This window comes from Physeter macrocephalus, chromosome 14, assembly GCF_002837175.3.
Source record: "Physeter macrocephalus isolate SW-GA chromosome 14, ASM283717v5, whole genome shotgun sequence".
NCBI classification, from domain to species: Eukaryota; Metazoa; Chordata; class Mammalia; order Artiodactyla; family Physeteridae; genus Physeter; species Physeter macrocephalus.
Window position 1 is genome coordinate 56,046,728 of NC_041227.1, and position 17,748 is coordinate 56,064,475.

General features: G+C 47.4%; 1 protein-coding gene across 1 annotated transcript in view; it reads left to right on the top strand.

Annotated features, from left to right (window-relative positions):
* LOC102994318 (sorting nexin-29) overlaps window positions 1-17,748 on the top strand; it is a 497,441-nt gene that overhangs the window by 398,367 nt on the left and 81,326 nt on the right. The window contains exon 10 of the mRNA XM_055089742.1: window positions 580-720. Coding sequence (XP_054945717.1) covers window positions 580-720 — 141 coding nt within the window. The remainder of the gene's footprint in view (window positions 1-579; window positions 721-17,748) is intronic.

Below are 17,748 nucleotides of genomic sequence, written 5' to 3' on the forward strand. Positions count from 1 at the left end.
CCTTCCTTCCTTCCTTCCTTCCCTCCCTCCCTCCCTCCCTCCCTCCCTCCCTCCCTCCCTCCCTCCCTCCCTCCCGAGATTGATCCCACCCCCTCCACGTGCTGGTCTGTGTGATCCCAGGCACAGCTGCATGGCTTCTATGTCTGACTGTTCTGTGCACCACCTTGGGAGGAGGTGCTGTTAGCTCCGTTTTACAGAAGAGGAAACACATGGCCAGCGAGGATGAATGGTCTCTCCCCCGCAATCTGTCACCATTACAATATGCATGTGACAAAAGTATGAAAAATGCGTCTCTAAGATTCACTGGGCTGCCGATTTCTGCTGATACTGGGAAACTGATGTTCATGAATATGCAGCCTGCCTGATGGAGTCATTCTCTCGTGTACCCATTGGTACACTCAGTACACTGAGTCCCTCCTCTGTGCCGGCGCTGGGCCTCCAGTGACACGGGCGGTGGGGTGTGGTCCTGCTCTTGCAGAGCTGGTTTTCCTGGGGGGGAGCATTGCCAGAATCCCACCCCTTTGTAATGAGAGCTTTAAGAGACATTTACATTTTCTTTCTCTTTCCTTTTCTTGAAAGGTCTACATCCGGATAAAAGACAACGAGTGGAACGTCTATCGGAGGTACACGGAGTTCAGGAGTTTGCATCACAAGTTACAGAACAAATACCCTCAAGTGAGGGCCTACAACTTCCCACCCAAAAAGGCCATTGGAAACAAGGTAGGTACCTTCACTGCCCGGGGCCAGGCAACTCTCCAACTGGTGCCTCTGTCTTCTCCTTCCATTGGTGATTTAAACATATGTGCTCCTTTATTTAACTCAAAAAGTTGGCTAATATGAGAAAAAATAAGAATAAAGAAAACAGTCACCCATCATTCCGCCCACCTAAAGACGATCGCATTATGTTTCGTCTGTGTCCGTCCTCTCATTTCTCTAAGGCAGGGGCTGACAAACCTGTTCTGTTAAAAAAAGGCCAGAGAGTAAATACTTCGGCTTTGCGCACCGTACCATTTCAGCCAAAAATACCCGGCTCTGCTATCATGGCAGCAGCTCCAGACAGTATGGATGCACATGGGTGTGTCTGTGTGCCAATAAAACTTTACTTTTAAGAAGAGGTGGCAGCTGGATCTGGCCTGTGGGGCATAGTTTGCCAGCTCCTATTCTGGACCAAAAAAAAAATGTTTTCTAGTTTTTATCCATGGTTGTCATGATATTTATTTGGACTTAAAAATATGGAGTTATTTCCCAGGCAGGGCTTTCTCAGAGGAGCTCCTTTTATTATTACTGCCTCATGAAGTTTAGTCATTGATAATGACCTAATTTGTTTCTGTGTATCCTCCAAGTACCCTGAAGGAAGGAGGCGCTTGCCGCGCGCATGCTTGCTGGGCGATTAGCGTTCATTCATTCATCCAGCCAGCATTTACTGAGCACCAGTTAAGTGTCACAGTGCAAGGGGCACCGAAGATGACAGCCGAGCCGGGCGTCGGGCCCCATTGTGTTGTCTGCCTCAGCCGGTCAGCATTGCTCTGTCCTCCATCACGTTTGCAGCCGTTCTCCATCATGGCTGTGCTTTGGATCACTTGGGAAGCTTTAAAAACTCTGAGACCTGCCCATCCCCCAGCCCCATCCTGGGTTCATTGGTCTGGAGTGAGGCCTGGGCACTGAGGGATTTAAAAGCTCTCCAGGTGGCTCCTGGATGCAGCCAAGCCGGAGAACCCCTGGCTTCCTGTCAGGTAGGAGACAGAGACATTTCATCAACTGCAGCGTATTAACTAGCTTGGCAGGGGCAGTCGAATCAGATGAGGTAACGTGGACCCTTCTCAGGGCCTGGGAGGAAACGGGCCTTGGATAGGAGGCATCCCTCTCCTCCTGTGGTTCTCAGAGTGCGGCTCCTGATCAGCAGCGTGGGCCTCACCTGGAGCTTGTTAGCAATACAGATTCTCAGGCCCCATCCTGCACCTGCTGGATTACAGGCTCTGGGGCTGGGGCCCAGCAGGGTGGGTTAACGAGCTCCCTGGGTGGTGCTGAAGCACAGGAAGTGTGGGGACCAAGCGCCATCACGTTGACAAAGCTTGTGCAGATTCCATTAGCCATGAATTTCCTAGTTTGTCTCTGGAGGAGGCGCCTTGCCTAGGATTCCCTACAGTCTTTATCATAGAAAACCCAGAGCAGGAGTTTCCATAACCCACTCCCCACACTTGGGAATTCCAGAGAGAAAACTGTTATTGACCTTTACGTTTACATCTTCAGAGATTTCTGTGTTTAAACCAGATTAGAAACCTGATCACATCAGGGCGTGCTGGAACATAATTTAAACAGTTATAAAGCAGGTTTATCTCAGGCCCAGAGTAAACCTGTTGTTCTTTTTTTTTTTTCTGTTGAAGAAAAGTAGAGTTGAGCCCATAAAAACGGAAGACTTAGAAATTCTATACTTGTTCATAGCAAGGAGTACAATAATTCTTAATGAAAAGAGGTGGGGGGACTATATACTGATTTAATCGAATGACTTGCAGGCTCATACAAATCTTGGGACCCATCCAGAATGTCTTAAAACGTCACAGAACAAAATTCTACATAACCAGCATGTTATCCCTGTAAGATGTTCTCATTTGCAGAGAGCATTACACGGAAGCAGCCCTTCCACGATACCTGCAGGGAGCGCGGCCCGTGTGCGTCTCACTGAGGGAATTATACAAGGCTGAACGGGGGACATGTCTGTCTTTCACTGTGTTTTCACTTCCTATGGCTGCTGTAACAAATTCCCACACATTTAGTGGTCTAAAACAGTTCAGGTTTATTATCTAAAACTAGTCTCTCTGGGCTCCGATTAAGGCGCGGGCAGGGCTGCGCTCCTTCTGGAGGCTCCAGAGGAGCCTTGCCTTTTGCAACTTCTAGAGGCCCTTGGCTTGGGGCCCCCTTTGTCTTCAAAGCCGCAGTCACATCACTCTGGTCTCTGCTTCTGTCTAGATAGTAGTCACATCTCCTTCTCTGACTCCCCTTCCTCTAATAAGGACCTTTGTGACCACAGTGCCCTCCCATCCCCCCGCCCCCCGCCCCCGATAATCTATGATCATCTCCTACCTCAAGTTCTGCAAAGTCCCTTTTGCCATGTAAGGTAAGATGCGCTCAGGCTCTGGGATTAGGATATGGACACCTTTGGGACCCACACTTGCGGAATGATTTCTCTGCAGCCCAAAGGGACGCCCTCCCCACTCCATCTCTCCTCAAGCCTTATAGTTACGCAAAACTTACTAAGACAAGGCAAAGTTGCCAAGAATAACACCAGTCCTAAGTATGTTGGTGTTCGAGGCTCAGCTTTACTGAGATGAAGCGTAGGCCTGAGGGGTAGGAGGGGCTTTCTGGAGTTCCGTGACTTAAGAGTATGAAGCAGTCCTGTCTCTGCTGTGCCAGGAGCAGGGACCGCGAGGGAGTTTCCCCTCTGAGGTGGGTCACCTGCAGCCCTGCTCCCCGTCCTCCCATCCCTGTCGATCTGGGACTGACCTACAGCAGCAGTGGCCTTTTCGCCTGTGAAATCTGTATTAATAGGGCACCCAGGACAACCCTATTTGCAAATAAATGAGCTTGGCATTAAGGTACCATCTTGGTGGGTCTGGCCCAGTGATGACGGGCTCGTACACACGCACTGGCTGGTTCTTAACTAGGTCTTTGGTCCTGCCCCGCATGGTCAGGGGTGGATCTGACAGTTTCCTCTCTTACTCAGGAATCTGACAGCTCAGACCTGTCCTGGGGTCTCAGCCTCTTTTCTCGTCTGTGCGGCCCTTTAGCTTTTAATTGGCTGGTCAGGGTCCAACTGTAGTTGGACTCCCTCCACTCCCCCACAGCCCATCCTCCACCCCCCGAGTACACTTTGGCTGATGCCCAGGACAGATCTCAGGATCTGTCTGATTTTCAAGGGCAGAATGAGTCAGGATTCAGGACTTCAGTGCCCAACAGAGGCCAACGATGAGCTCTTCTTTAGAGGCCAAGCTTGCGCTGGCCCCACCTGGCTCTGATTGCTCAGGGTACCTGCTTTGATACCCTGAGGGCAAATGTTTTAGAGAGCTTTGATTCTAAATTGACCCAGACAAATGTACTACATCAAAATCTTTTCTGTGGTTGGATCACTTCACCAGTGAAACGCTTGCCCGCTTGGACCATTAAGGCACGTTGACACAACATCCGTGGGTGGATTGAGTTACATGCACCTTGTTGCTCTCAGCCTTGGACCCATTAAATGATTGACTCCAGAATCCACAGTCCTGGACAGTATTCAAGGACATATTAAACATAGCGTAGCCTTTTAAAATTCATCAGATGAGTATCTTTCTAGCCTGCATTTCTAGATATTTCCCCAGCTTTAGAAGTAAAATGTGATCTTAACCCCAGTTTGAACTTTTAAAAAATTGATTAAATTTACACATTTTATAGTTTCTGGATGCAAAACTTGTCTTCAACAAATCATTTCTTTTACCTCCATATGCCACGTATGTGTTTAGTTATAAATGGGCAGGGTGCCCAGAGCACTTGCTAAAGATATTTCCATTCTTCCCCTGCCTACAGTCCCTTTCCCTCACTGTAGCCAGAGTGAGGTTTGTATAACGTCAGTCAGATTGTATCACTGTTGATTAAAACCCACCAGCGGCACCAGTTAAATTCAGGACTCTTTGCTGCGACCTGTGAGGTGTCCCCTGATAGGTCCCCCACTTCCTCCCCTACCTTAACTCGTGCCCCGCTCCTCTCCCTCTACAGACCCAGCCACTCTGACCTCCTAAGACTTCCATGGGATTCTCTGGCCTTTGCACCTGTTGTTCCTTCTGCCTGGAACAGCTTTTCCCCATCTCTGCATGGACAGCACCTCCAACTTGTGAGGTCTCAGCTCAATTCCACTCCTCAGAGAGAAGCCTTTCCCAGCACCTTTGTCAATGCCACTCTCTAGCCCATTACTCTGTTTTCGTTTTCTCCCAGCCTCTTCTGGCACATACCATGAGTGGAAATGATTTCTTTGTGTACCTGAGTAGCGTCCATCTCTCTGCCCTGGAATGGAAGCTCAGGAAACAGGGCCTGGCTCTGTTTCTGTTCACTTCTCTCTCCAGCTCCTAGTATAGAATCTGACACACCAGAGACACTCGTGGCCTGAATGAATGAATAAATGAACAGAAACTAAATGGAAGTTTCCCTTTTATGTTCTTCTTTACTTCACTGTGTCTTGGCACAAATTCAAAAAAATCTGAATTCCAAAAGTGAGTAGAATAACTTTCAGGGTATCTTTGGAGGTTGTTCCCACTCCACTTTTGGCTGAATATTTCTTGCAGAATGGGCAAGAGCCTGGCAAGCCTTTGCAGACAGGAAAGCGGGCTGCCTAGCAACCTGAGAGTGTGGACTGGAGCTCGCTGTCCAAAAGGATTTTGCTGGCGTGAGGGCTTAGGTGGAGGACGTGTTTTTGATGTTGCTACTAAAAGTCTACATTATTGCTCAGTGAGCAAATGAGAATTGAGGGCTATCGTTCCTTCTTAGGATAATGGAGTCGGTCTCTGAAAGTTCATTTGGCACTAAGACAAGGCAAATCGCTTTCCCCCGGGCTGCAGATAATTCAACTTGTTGGAGAAATTATGCGTTAAAATTCTCATTAAAAACACATACACCAGTGTGCGGTGGAGGAACCGAGGGGCACTCGCTGAGCCGTGGAAAGCGCCTTTGCAGCTCCTGAGAGGCATAGATTGCAATGCAGCCCCAGGGATGATGGCAGGACCCCAGCCAGCAGTGGGAATGAGCCGGCATCTGGAGGAACGCGGAGGCTGATGAATTCTTCCGCTTGGCAAACATGTTACAAGTGCAGGGGTGTTCTGCTAGGTGTGGGGAGTCGAAGATGATTTAAAGTATGGTCTCTGCCTTCACAAGCTTCAGGTTCTTGTAGGGAGAAAAACTAGTGAATCCTGTGGGCTGGCGGAGGGTTCCGGTGCACTTGGAGAAGAGCAAGGAGGGGGAAGAAGAGCTGCTTGCTGCAGGAGGGAAAATGCTCGAAGGGCCAGCAGGAGTCCTGGTGCTGAATCTCACATGAGGGAGCAGGTGGGGACGCAGGCAGTTCAGGGGACGTCCTTCCCGTCCTTGTGCCCATTTCCTCAGTGCATGTGCATTAGGCTCCTATGGCTGCCTTAACAAATACCACAGACCTGGTGGCTTAGAGCAACACACATGTATTGTCTTGTAGTTCAGGAGGTCAGAAGTCTGACACAGGTCTCACTGGGCTAAAGTCAAGGTGTTGGCCAGGTCGGTTCCTTCTGGGGGCTCCAGGGGAGAATCTGTTTCCTGGCCTTTTTGCAGCTTCTAGAGGCTTCCTGCATTCCTTGGCTTGTGGCCCCTTCTGCCGTCTTCCACGCTGCATCTCTCTGACCATTCTTCCATAGTCACATCTTCCACTGACCACAGCAGGGAAAGGTTCTCCACTTTTGAGATTAGATGTGGTCCAGCCAGATAACCCAGGATCATCTCCCCATCTCAAGGTCCCTAGTCACACCTTGCAAAGTCCCTTTTGCCATGTAAGATAATGTAGTCACAGGTGCTGGAGATTAGGGTGAGAACATCTCTGGGGGAGGCATTATTTTGCCTACCTCGTGCCTCTTTCCTTGCCTGGAGTAAAAGAACATTACTAGTACCTCACTTTACAACTGGGGAAATGGAGACACAGAGAGGTAAAGTGACTTGTCCAAGGTCATCTCGCTCAGCAGTGTCAAGGCTGATGTGTGTGCCCAGGCAGACAGTCTGCAGAGCCCTAAGCCTTCACTCTCTCACCACAGATCTGCTGCAGAGGACCCTGGAGGGTGGGTGAGTAGATTATTTAGCCATTGTGCAGTTGATAGATATTTACATTGATTCCATAATTCAGTTTCTTTTTTTTTTTTTTTTTTTGTGGTACGCGGGCCTCTCACTGTTGTGGTCTCTTCCGTTGCAGGCGCGGGCTCCACGGCCATGGCTCACGGGCCCGCCCGCTCCGTGGCATGCAGGATCCTCCTGGACCAGGGCAAGAACCCGCGTCCCCTGCATCGGCAGGCGGATTCTCAACCACTGCGCCACCAGGGAAGCCCCATAATTCAGTTTCTTAACCTTGTTGGTGTAGAAATCAGGGAGCAGGTGACACCGGGGCCCCCGGTTGCCTCTCCCTTCTGCTGAACCATCCAGGCCTCACATACCGCCTACCCTCACTTAGGGACCATTTTTAGAGCCAGGAGCTGCTGCCTTCATAGTTGACCTGAAGGCTTATAAACTTTCCTGATAAACCTAAGTGTATGGAGAGTCAGTCATTCATTCTTTTGTGTATGTATTCATTCTGCAGGACTTTGCCAACCCTGAGAGTTAAAAAAAAAAAAAAATAAAAAAGGTTCTTGCTGTTTCACTAGCTGTGTGGCGTTGGGCAAGTTATCTGACCTCTCTGTGCCACACTTTCCCTTCTGTGTAACAGGGATGGTCATGGCACTTCCTTCCTAGTGCTGTTATGAGGATTTAAGGTGGTACTGTTTCTAAATTGCTCACAACTGTACTTGCGTGTGATAAGTACTACGTATGGGTTTGTTAAAGGGACATATGGTCTGGTCGTGAGATGGAGCAAGCAGACACATAAGCGCGTCCTTACTGTAGAGGATGCTGGGACTCTGAGCCCGAGCAGTGGACGAGCCTGATATAGGTGGTCCATCCAGAACCTCCACACCCTGTGTTTCTGTGTACAGTAATGCCAGCCATCCTGTGCCCGGCTTGTCGTATATACTGGAGGCTCTGTATTCATTTTCTCACCATGCAGTTGTTGCCAAGCCCTGTAGAAAATTGTCTTCTAGGTGAGGAAACCGGGCTCGGATGCTGTAAACACACCACCCAAGGTCCTGTGGCTCCTATTAGGGATTGAGTCAGACTCACTCTAATGGCACTGTGCCTCCTGGTCCAGAAGCCTCTAAACCCACACCCAAATCCAGGAGCTGGTACTGCAGGAAGTCACTGTTACCAGAGGTTTCTCTGTGGAGATACAACATCTCACGGGATTCTGGCAGGAACACCCTCATGTAGAAGAAGATCCAGAAGGCAGTGCAGATACCGCCACCCAACTGGAACGGAGACGCAAGGAGCTCAGACACCATCCCCTGAAGCTGAAGTTTTTCCAAGAGAAATTTAGGAGAGAAAAGAAGCTCCAGCCGAATGAAGCCATAAACGCAAGGTTGTTTCTTATTTGACACTCTGCCACCACTGTGTAAATAGTCCCAGTACTTAATGCATTAAATAAGAAGAAAAAAGAAATTGGGCTCATTATACATCACACATTTGTGTTTCTCTTTAATACAGTAAAGGCCTCTTAAGATATTTTCCAGGAGAGCAGTTGCCGAAGTCACCTTGCCAGAAAAATTGTCTCAGGAGAGAGACAGGGCTGAGGCCTAGACCTGGACTATGTATAAGTGTACATATGCAGATATGGATATATATTTAATGAGTGGGGAGTTCTTGGGAGGACTTTTCTATAACATCAAATTAAAGTCCAATTTAAAAAATCAAGGTCAGGGCTTCCTTAGCGGCGCAGTGGTTAAGAATCTGCTTGCCAATGCAGGGGACATGGGTTCGAGCCCTGGTCCGGGAAGATCCCACATGCCGCGGAGCAGCTGAGCCCATGCACCACAACTACTGAGCCTGCACTCTAGAGCCCGCGAGCCACAGCTACTGAGCCCACATGACACAACTACTGAAGCCCACACGCCTAGAGCCCATGCTCTGCAACAAAGACAAGACACCGCAATGAGATGCCCACACAACTGCAACAAACAGTAGCCCCCACTCGCCACAACTAGAGAAAGCCCGCGCGCAGCAACAAAGACCCAATGCAGCCACAAATAAATAAATAAAATAAATACATTTATTTTAAACAAAATCAAGGTCATTTTATAAACGAGTAATCCAGAGCCAGCAGCTAGAGGTGTATTTGCTGCTAGTTTTATGCTGGGATAGATAAGAAGATCTATATAAAAAATAAAGAGTTGAGGGACAGACTCAAACATATATACAAACTTTTATACCATAGAAGTACAATAGAAACACAACTCTGTGGGGAAAAGATGGACTCAATAAATAACGCTGGAAAAACTGGCTTTCTACATGAGAAGAAGTAAATATGATCCTTACATAAAATTGTAAAATAAAATAAATTCCAGATGGACTAAATTTCAAAATGTGAAAAGAATCTTAAAAATATATTAGATAAATATTTGGAAGAACATGTTCTGAAACTTGGGATAAGAAAGGATTTCTTAAGAAATACACAGGAGGATGACTCCTAAATAAGTAGGTTATTGTATTTGCTCATATCAAAATTTGAACTATATGACAAATAAAACTATAAATAAAATTTAAAACAGGTCTCATACTGAGAGAAGAATTTATAAGGGCTATTATGACAAATCTCTGATGATTAAAAAGAAAGAAAGAGAGGAGGGTGCGGGAGAAAGGAACAGAAGGATGGAGAGAGGGAGGAAAGGAAGGAAAAGGAGAAAGAAAGGAAGAAGGGAGGGAGGGTAGGGAGAGAGGAAGGATGAAAAAAAGAAAGCATCCCAAGAGAAAAATGAGCAAGGGTCATGAACAGTACCCTCTAATTTAAGGGAGAAAAATTTGAATGAGCAACAAAGGAATGAAGGACACTGGATCTAACTAATGACAATCAGGGAACTGCAAATTAAAACTAAACTGAATATGAAAAATACAATATATATATATATATGAATGAGTCACTTTGCTGTACAGAAGAAATTACCACAACATTGAAAATCAACTATACTTCAATATAATAAAAAAAAAATAAAACTATGCGACTTCTCTAGCGGCGCAGTGGTTAAGAATCTGCTTGCCAATGCAGGGGACATGGGTTCGAGCCCTGGTCCGGGAAGATCCCACATGCCGCGGAGCAGCTGAGCCCATGCACCACAACTACTGAGCCTGCACTCTAGAGCCCGCGAGCCACAACTACTGAGCCAACATGACACAACTACTGAAGCCCACACGCCTAGAGCCCATGCTCTGCAACAAAGACAAGACACCGCAATGAGATGCCCACACAACTGCAACAAAGAGTAGCCCCCACTCGCCACAACTAGAGAAAGCCCGCGCGCAGCAACAAAGACCCAATGCAGCCACAAATAAATAAATAAAATAAATACATTTATTTTAAACAAAATCAAGGTCATTTTATAAACGAATAATCCAGAGCCAGCAGCTAGAGGTGTATTTGCTGCTCTGGTCCCATTCCCCCATGTTTTCTGCATGTAGCATATGGAGAGTTTGATTCCAAGAGAATCATCTTGGTGATCTCAGGTCACAGACCTTGCAGGTCCCACCTCCTCCAGGAAGCCTTACCTGAACTGAGAGTGTTAGCCGTCCTTCCTCTGGGTTCCTTTCCCATGCTGCCTCTGGTCTGCCTGATGCACAGCCCTCTCCCCCACCCCCCACCCCCATTAGCCATGGAATTAGAGAGCAGAACCAGGCCTGATGAGTCTTTGTCTTCTCAACATCTCACCCAGTGCCTGGCTCATAGTAGGTGCTGAGTTAAATATGTTTGATGAACAAATGAACTCAAGCTACATAGAAATCAGTGTGTGACGTCAGCATTGTACGACTTCCAATTCCCTTTCTCCTCAGTTCCCTTTATCATTTAACACTTACAGCTCTTCGATAATTGCTCCTAGAAAGATTCTCAGGCCCTACCTGCCAGCTGGATGTAGACCCAACACAGAATATTTGCAGGAGGGTCTACAGTGACGTTGCATTAGCCATGCCGTGTGACACACCTGGGCTCTGGCCTCCCCCACCTCCGCAGTTCACCAGCCAGAATGGGTCAGCTCCCCGTTACTCATCTCTGGTGAGGCCTCTGACGCAGCAGTTTGGGACCCATTGATTTGGAAATTGACATGAATTATAACACACTTGACTCACTCCTGGGCATTGTTGCCTCAAATATTTGTGGGGCTGTTAAATAACTTGTACATCATTATTTAACCTCTCCTTCTAGCTCTGAAGGCCTTCTGAATACACTTAACCCACGTTATATCTGATTTTTCCCCCTCACATTTTTGGACAAGTGCTTAAAAATTACAACCCGGAAGAGTATTTCTCAGCTTTTACTCACATCTCCAATAAGTGAGAATAATCGCTAGCTTCCCCTTCAGTACTCCCATTAACATTTGAGAACCGTGTATTGTGATCTTGGTTCATCTTTAGCAAGCTGGGGAAAAAACCTCACCTGTGAGTGAGGTTGCCGGCTCATAGGGCATGCTTGTCTTCAACCTCCCTAGCTGTTGCCAAATTGCACTCCCAGGTGGTGGTACCAAGTGTTCCCTCCCAACCAGGTGGATGAGAATTCCCATTGTTTTCAACAACACTTGGCATCGTTACACTTGTAATTTATGTTTTGTCAACACAATGGGAACAAGATGGTACCTAGTCATGGTTTTCACATATTTGCCTGATTACTGATAAGGCTGATGATCTGTTCATGATATTTGGCCCTTCATATCTCCTCTTCCCTTTCTTGCCTGTTTATATCATTTGGTCATTTTTCCACTGGAATTCTTGTATCTTCCTTGTTGGTTTCTATGATCCTTTTATGTTTTCTGGATGCCACCCTTTGTGCATTCTTTTTTTTTTTTTTGACTGTGCTGGGTCTTCGTTGCTGCACGTGGGCTTTCTCTAGTCGTGGCGAGTGGGGGCTACTCTTCGTTGTGGTATGTGGGCTTCTCATTGTGGTGATTTCTCTTGTTGCGGAGCATGGGCTCTAGGCGCACGGGCTTCAGTAGTTGTGGCACGTGGGCTCAGTAGTTGCGACACATGGGCCCCAGAGCGTGCAGGCTTCAGTAGTTATGACGCACAGGCTCTAGAGCGCAGGCTCGGTATAGTTGCGGCGTGTGGGCTCAGTAGTTGCGGCTCGCTGGCTCTAGAGCACTGGCTTAGTAGTTGTGGCGCACGGGGTTTAGTTGCCCTGCAGCATGTGGGATCTTCCCAGACCAGGGATTGAACCCATGTCCCCTGCATTGGCAGGTGTATTCTTAACAACTGGACCACCAGGGAAGTCCCTTTGTGCATTATTTTTAAAAGATATAACTCTTGTCTTCATCTCCAAGAAGCCTCCCTCGCTCCCCTCACAGTAGAGCCCACCACCTCTTCTTCCTCCCTGTGCTTCCCACGTGCTTGGCACCCGTTTCCTTTACAGCCCCCATAATGCTTTAGTGCGTACACATGTTTACACGTCTGCTTCCTCACTGGTCCAATTTCCCAGAGGAGCAACGACTTCTCATCAGACTCTACACAACACACCAAGACACTAGCATGAAGTCCGCTATCAGTAGAGGCTGGATCAGGTGTATGTGTATGTGTGGAGGGGTGTGTCCTGTGTGTGGTTATTTGCACGAAGGAACATGAGGCCCCAGGTTATGTTCTTTAATGTGCACCCAGAGTCAACCCCTCCACAGCTCCTCTCCCTGAGATGGGGTCCAGAAAGCCTTGAGTGTCTGAGAAGTGTTGGACACAACTTCCTTTGCGTCTTTGGAGAGCTGGTCTTCTCTACTACTACGCTAAGGTTAACCACCTCCTTGGAACTTTCTAGTCATTACTTTCTCAGCTCTTCTGCCTTCCGTGGGAAAGCGAAGTTCTTTTTGTATTTAGTTTAGAAGCTTTTTTGAGTTAAGTGCCTGATCCTCATAAGCCCATGAAAAAGGAACTGTTTTGTATCATAAAGGCTTTGAGGCTGGCTTTTAGCTCTCCCTCCTGACCTGGGCAGCCTTATTCCTAGCAGCAGGAGATAAACAAGCCCTCCTTCACATCAGCACCCATCTTACTGAGAATAGCAGCTATTCACTGAGCACTAACTCCATCCAGGCCTGGTGCCAAGGACTTGGCCTGCACACTTTCATCTAATCCTCTCAGTGTCCTGGTGGCCGAGGAACTGTTATCCCTGCCCCACCTCATGCCACCGTGCATGTCTCCCTCTTAGATCCTGAACCCTCAAGCTCTTCCATGCCTCAGGGCCTTTGCACATACAGTTCCTCGAGAGTACTCCATCCCCCACCCTTCCTACGACTGGTCTTTTGCATCTGTCAGCCCTCAGCTTAAATTCTACCTCCTCAGGAAACCCTTTCCCAGCTACCCAGAATAAATGCTCTCCCTCCATTAGGGGCTTTTTCAGCCCAATGTTTTAGAGTTTTTTTCCCCTTTGTAGCATCTGTACATTTTGTAACTATAGTGATTTGTTTAAACATGGTGTATGTGTGGAGGGGTGTGTGTGTGTGTGTGTGTGTGTGTGTGTGTGTGTGTGTGTGTGTGTGTTGGGGAGAAAGCCATTTAGGAATTTTAAGCAGAGGAATTACACGATCTCATTTTTATTGTGGAGACATTGCTGCCATGTGGAGGATGGCTCGATGGGGTGGGCAGGGAGACACGTGCCAGAGCATAGACAAAACGTCTGCACCTGGTGCCAATGAGGTTTGGGTTAGTACAGAGCCACTGAGGACTGAGAGAGTCATTAGCAGACCTGGAGATGTGGGGTCTGACCTGCAGAGACAGGACCTTGTAGGAAAGACAGACACACTTAGGTGACTGTACTCTGTGGTGTTGTAGTCCTATTTCGTGCCCTGGACAGAGTCCCAGCCCAGAAGTTGTCAGCTGGTGGCACACAGGGCACATTCTGCCTGAGACATAGTTTGTATTTAATGATGATGATGGTGATGAGGGTCACAGTGACAACAGTAATAATAAACCTATGTCTTCAGTTCAGAGTACACGGGCTGCCCAGCAAGGGGAGACTGGTCATTATCTTGGATTTTCTTGTGGCAACAGTTGGCAGGAGCTGAATGGAGGCTGGTCCTAAGATGGGGCATGTGCTCCCTGGGTCACCAGCCTGACTCTCTTCTCTTGCCTCTGGTCTCTGAAGCCTTTTGAACTTGTCATCCCTGGAAGTGTTCAGGGCAGAGTCCTTGAAGCAGATAATTTTTCATGTAAGCTTTGAAGAATTAAGTAGAGAGGAAAGGGAAGGGCACTCAGTCAGGGGAAAGCATCAGCGAAGGTACAGAAGCATGAAAAATTAATGGGTTCAGGCATGTGTTGGATCCTTTATGTCCTGGTGCTCCAGGACCTCACCTGGATCCAGTGTAGGGATCCAGTGATGACTTCAGCCTTGGATGAAGTCCAGGTGAGCAAGAAGCACGGTAATATTAGGACCCTGGGCCATGTGCTTTCTCAACACCTTGGATCTGCCCCTTCCTGTTATCTCTGGAATCTTTGACTTTGGAGAACTGAAAAACAACCACTCAGGGGAGTAGAGCAGACTGGAAATAGCCAAGACCCTGAGAAGTCTAAGGGTTCTTGTCAGAAAGGCCCTTAAAGTAAAACAAATAAATGGAAAGCTTTGTTAATTTACAGATAAACATTCTTTCACTCTTTCATTTCACAAATCTTTATTGCGTATCTATGGTGCACCAAGTCTTATGGCTACTGAGGTGAATGAGATGTGTTTCTTGCCCTCAGGGAGCTCACAGTTTCATAGGGCAATTGGTAGATCACCCGTCCCCAGTAAGAGCTATGGGGAAGGTTAAATCCAGGGTTTTTGGGGCGCAAAGGGGAGAGTATATCATCTAGGATGCTTTTCCCTGCAAGTGATAAAAACCAAAATCAAACTATTTTTAGTTTAAAAAGAGGTCTCATTGGCTTCTGTAACTGAGAAGTTGAGGTCTGACTTCAGGAATGGCTGGATTCGGGAGCTCAGTGACATCATCAGAGGTCAGTATTTTGGCCAGTCATTTTCTCTTTTGCTGTCTTGCTTCTTATCGGTCTGCCTGTCTGTTTCTCTTGCTTCTTATCTGCCTGCCTATCTGTTTCTCTCTCCATCTGCTTTTTTTCTGAGTTGGCTGCATTTTCAGGCAGGCTCCCCTCTCATGGCAAAGATAGTCACACACCTCTAGGCTTTCTCTATATCACCTTAACAGCTCAGGCAGAAAGAGTAAATCTCTTTTCAGTGTTCTGGTCTCAGCACTGTTGCTCATTGGCCCAGTGAGTGCCACTGGGGACTCAGTCCTGTACCTATTCCAGGGTCAATAATAATGACTGTGATTGGCCAGGTCATGTGCTCAGCTTTGAGTCAAGGGGTGGAATCAATCCCATCCCAACCCCATGGTCTGAGAGTGGGAAAAGGTTGATTTCCCAGGGGAAGATTATAGCACTGTCACCAGGAGAAAAGGGCATGGGTAGTGTGTGTAGGTAAAACAGCAAGGGGGGACCAGCCTGGGGGAGAAGGGAAAGAGGGAGATCAGAGACGTTTCAGAACAGAGCCTTGAAGGATGAGCAGGATCCAGCTGTTGAGTGAGATGGGGAATTCCAGGCAAAGGAAACAGCACTTTGGAAGGCAGAGTTCGTGGAGCAGCTTGACTTCTCAGCCTTCTTGGGAAGCAGTGTGGAGGATGAATAGCAGGAGACACTGGCCCAGAGAACTGCACAGAGGTCTACAGACTTATTGAGAGGAGCATCATGCATTCACTCATTCGTTCAACAGCTCTTTCTTGAGCACCTACTATGTGCCAGCCACTGAGGCTAAACAGATAAGAGCCCTGCTTGCATAGGGCTTAACAGTTCGGGGGGTGGGGAGAAGGGGATGAAGAGGGAAGACAGATGACGTACACTTAAACAAACATAGAGATAATTTCTGATGATCTCTGAATAACATACTCAGTAGAAGAGATTTAACACTAGAACTGTCCTGGAAAGGTTACCCAGGTCATAGGAGATATTAAGTTATGAACTGAACAGTATGGAATTTCTTTGGCCTGCAACTAAAAAACAAACAAACAAAGAAATAAAATTTTTTGCCCACTGCTGCCAACCAAAGTAAAATTACTCAGCTCCCTTTAAAAGACAAGGGTAAAAATGGAGAGGTAGTAGGTTTTCAGCTAGCAGTGGACTGTCATTTGGGCTTGACCTTCTGCTGCTTGATGTTCAAAGCAGCTCAGTGCACTGGGTAATGGATCCATAGTTCATTTTAGACAGGTGCATAAATCTTTGGGGGAAGCTAGAAAAATGAGCCAGCCAGGCAGCCCTGGCATTCTGCTTAATCCTCATTTCCGCCTTTTATCCCCTCCCCTCGTCCTCTGTTCATTCTGCCCTCTTACAGTGGGGAATCCCCACTGAAAGTGCAGACTGGGGCTTCACACAGGCATTCTTCCAACTAGGGCATCAAATAAGGAATGGTTTTGCTGTCTGGGGCCTTTCCCTCAGTACTACCATTAGTGTGCAGGCAGGTCTGGAGAGCTGTAAATCATGTCTTTTACCATTGCTTCGGGGACTGTTGCAGATGCCTCAAATGCATTGATTTTGGAAATAATTGGGCATAATTGTTTTCTCTTTTCCCTTAGATCAGGCGTCACTGCTGTGCACCAGATGACCGATGGTGTGCCAGTAAAGCCGGTAACCAAGCAGGGCAAAAGATGGCTGCATCTTTTCAGATTCTCAAACAAAGTGGGAAATTATTGCCTCCCAGCGATCCCCTAAGTCTGTGTTTAGTCCGCTGTGCATGGCACTGGTCAGCACCACGGAGAGTTCCACCGTGGTTGTCGTTTGTCTGATGGTTTCCCACTCTGGATGTGTATGTGAATCATTGGGTTTAAACAGATTCAGATGCTCAGACCACACTTCAGACCTACTGAATTAGAATCTCTAAGGGTGAAGCCCTAGAATCTGTATTTTTGAAAAATCCTTGGAAAGTGCTGACACAGCTGGTCTGCAGATCAGTGATGGGGTGCCACTGGCCAGAGGCCCAGGAAGAGGAAATAAGTTGCTCGAGGTAACATGATGAGGTATTCAGAGAGCCAGGACTGGAACTTCTGTTGAGTCCATTTCCCCTTTGTGGCTTCAACAAGCTCACTTATCCTCAGCCTTGTGTTTCTGTGCCAGGGTTTCCAGCCAATATCTGGCTTGAGATTAACGATATCAAATAGGACCTCAAAGGATGGTTTCAAATTCTGTCTCATATCTATTTTTTTCTAAAGATCTTGCCACTTAAAGTGTGTTTTTTGCACCATCGACATCACCTCACCTGGGAGCCTGTTAAAAATGTGGAAACCCAGCTCCCCCCTCCCAGGTCCAGTTGACTCAGAATCTGCATGTTTAACAGGCTTGCCAGGTGAGCTGATACACAACAAAGTTCGAGAAGCAATGTTCCAGGGGTTTTGCTGTTCACTGTCTGACCTGGATGCTTCCAGCAGGGCTCTTCACCACTCCTTCCTTTTCCCCTCCAGGGGGAAGATCTCTGCTCAAGCTGTCAGTGGGCAGAGTCACCGTGTGTTAAGCTGGTGCATCAGGTTGTACCTGTGTCCAGCCTCAACCTCCCAGGTTGAAACAGGAAGCTCCCTAGAAGCAGGCCGCCTCAGTCCCTTGCTGCATTTCCTTCTTCTTATGCGATATTCGTTTGTATTCATTAAGTAATTGTGTTTTAGTCAGTAGGGAAAGACGTGGTCCCTGCCCTTGTGGAACTTTTAGTTTAGCAGAGGCAGACATTAACAAACAAACCTATAAAGAAAGATACTTTCCAGTGCTTTTAATGAGCTTTTATGTAAGAACAGTACAGAGAGCTATAACAGAGAAGATCTGATTTAGTCAAGGGGTCCAGGTAGGAACATTTAAAGTGACATAAAGGGGGCTTCCCTGGTGGCGCAGTGGTTGGGAGTCCGCCTGCCGATGCAGGGGAACCGG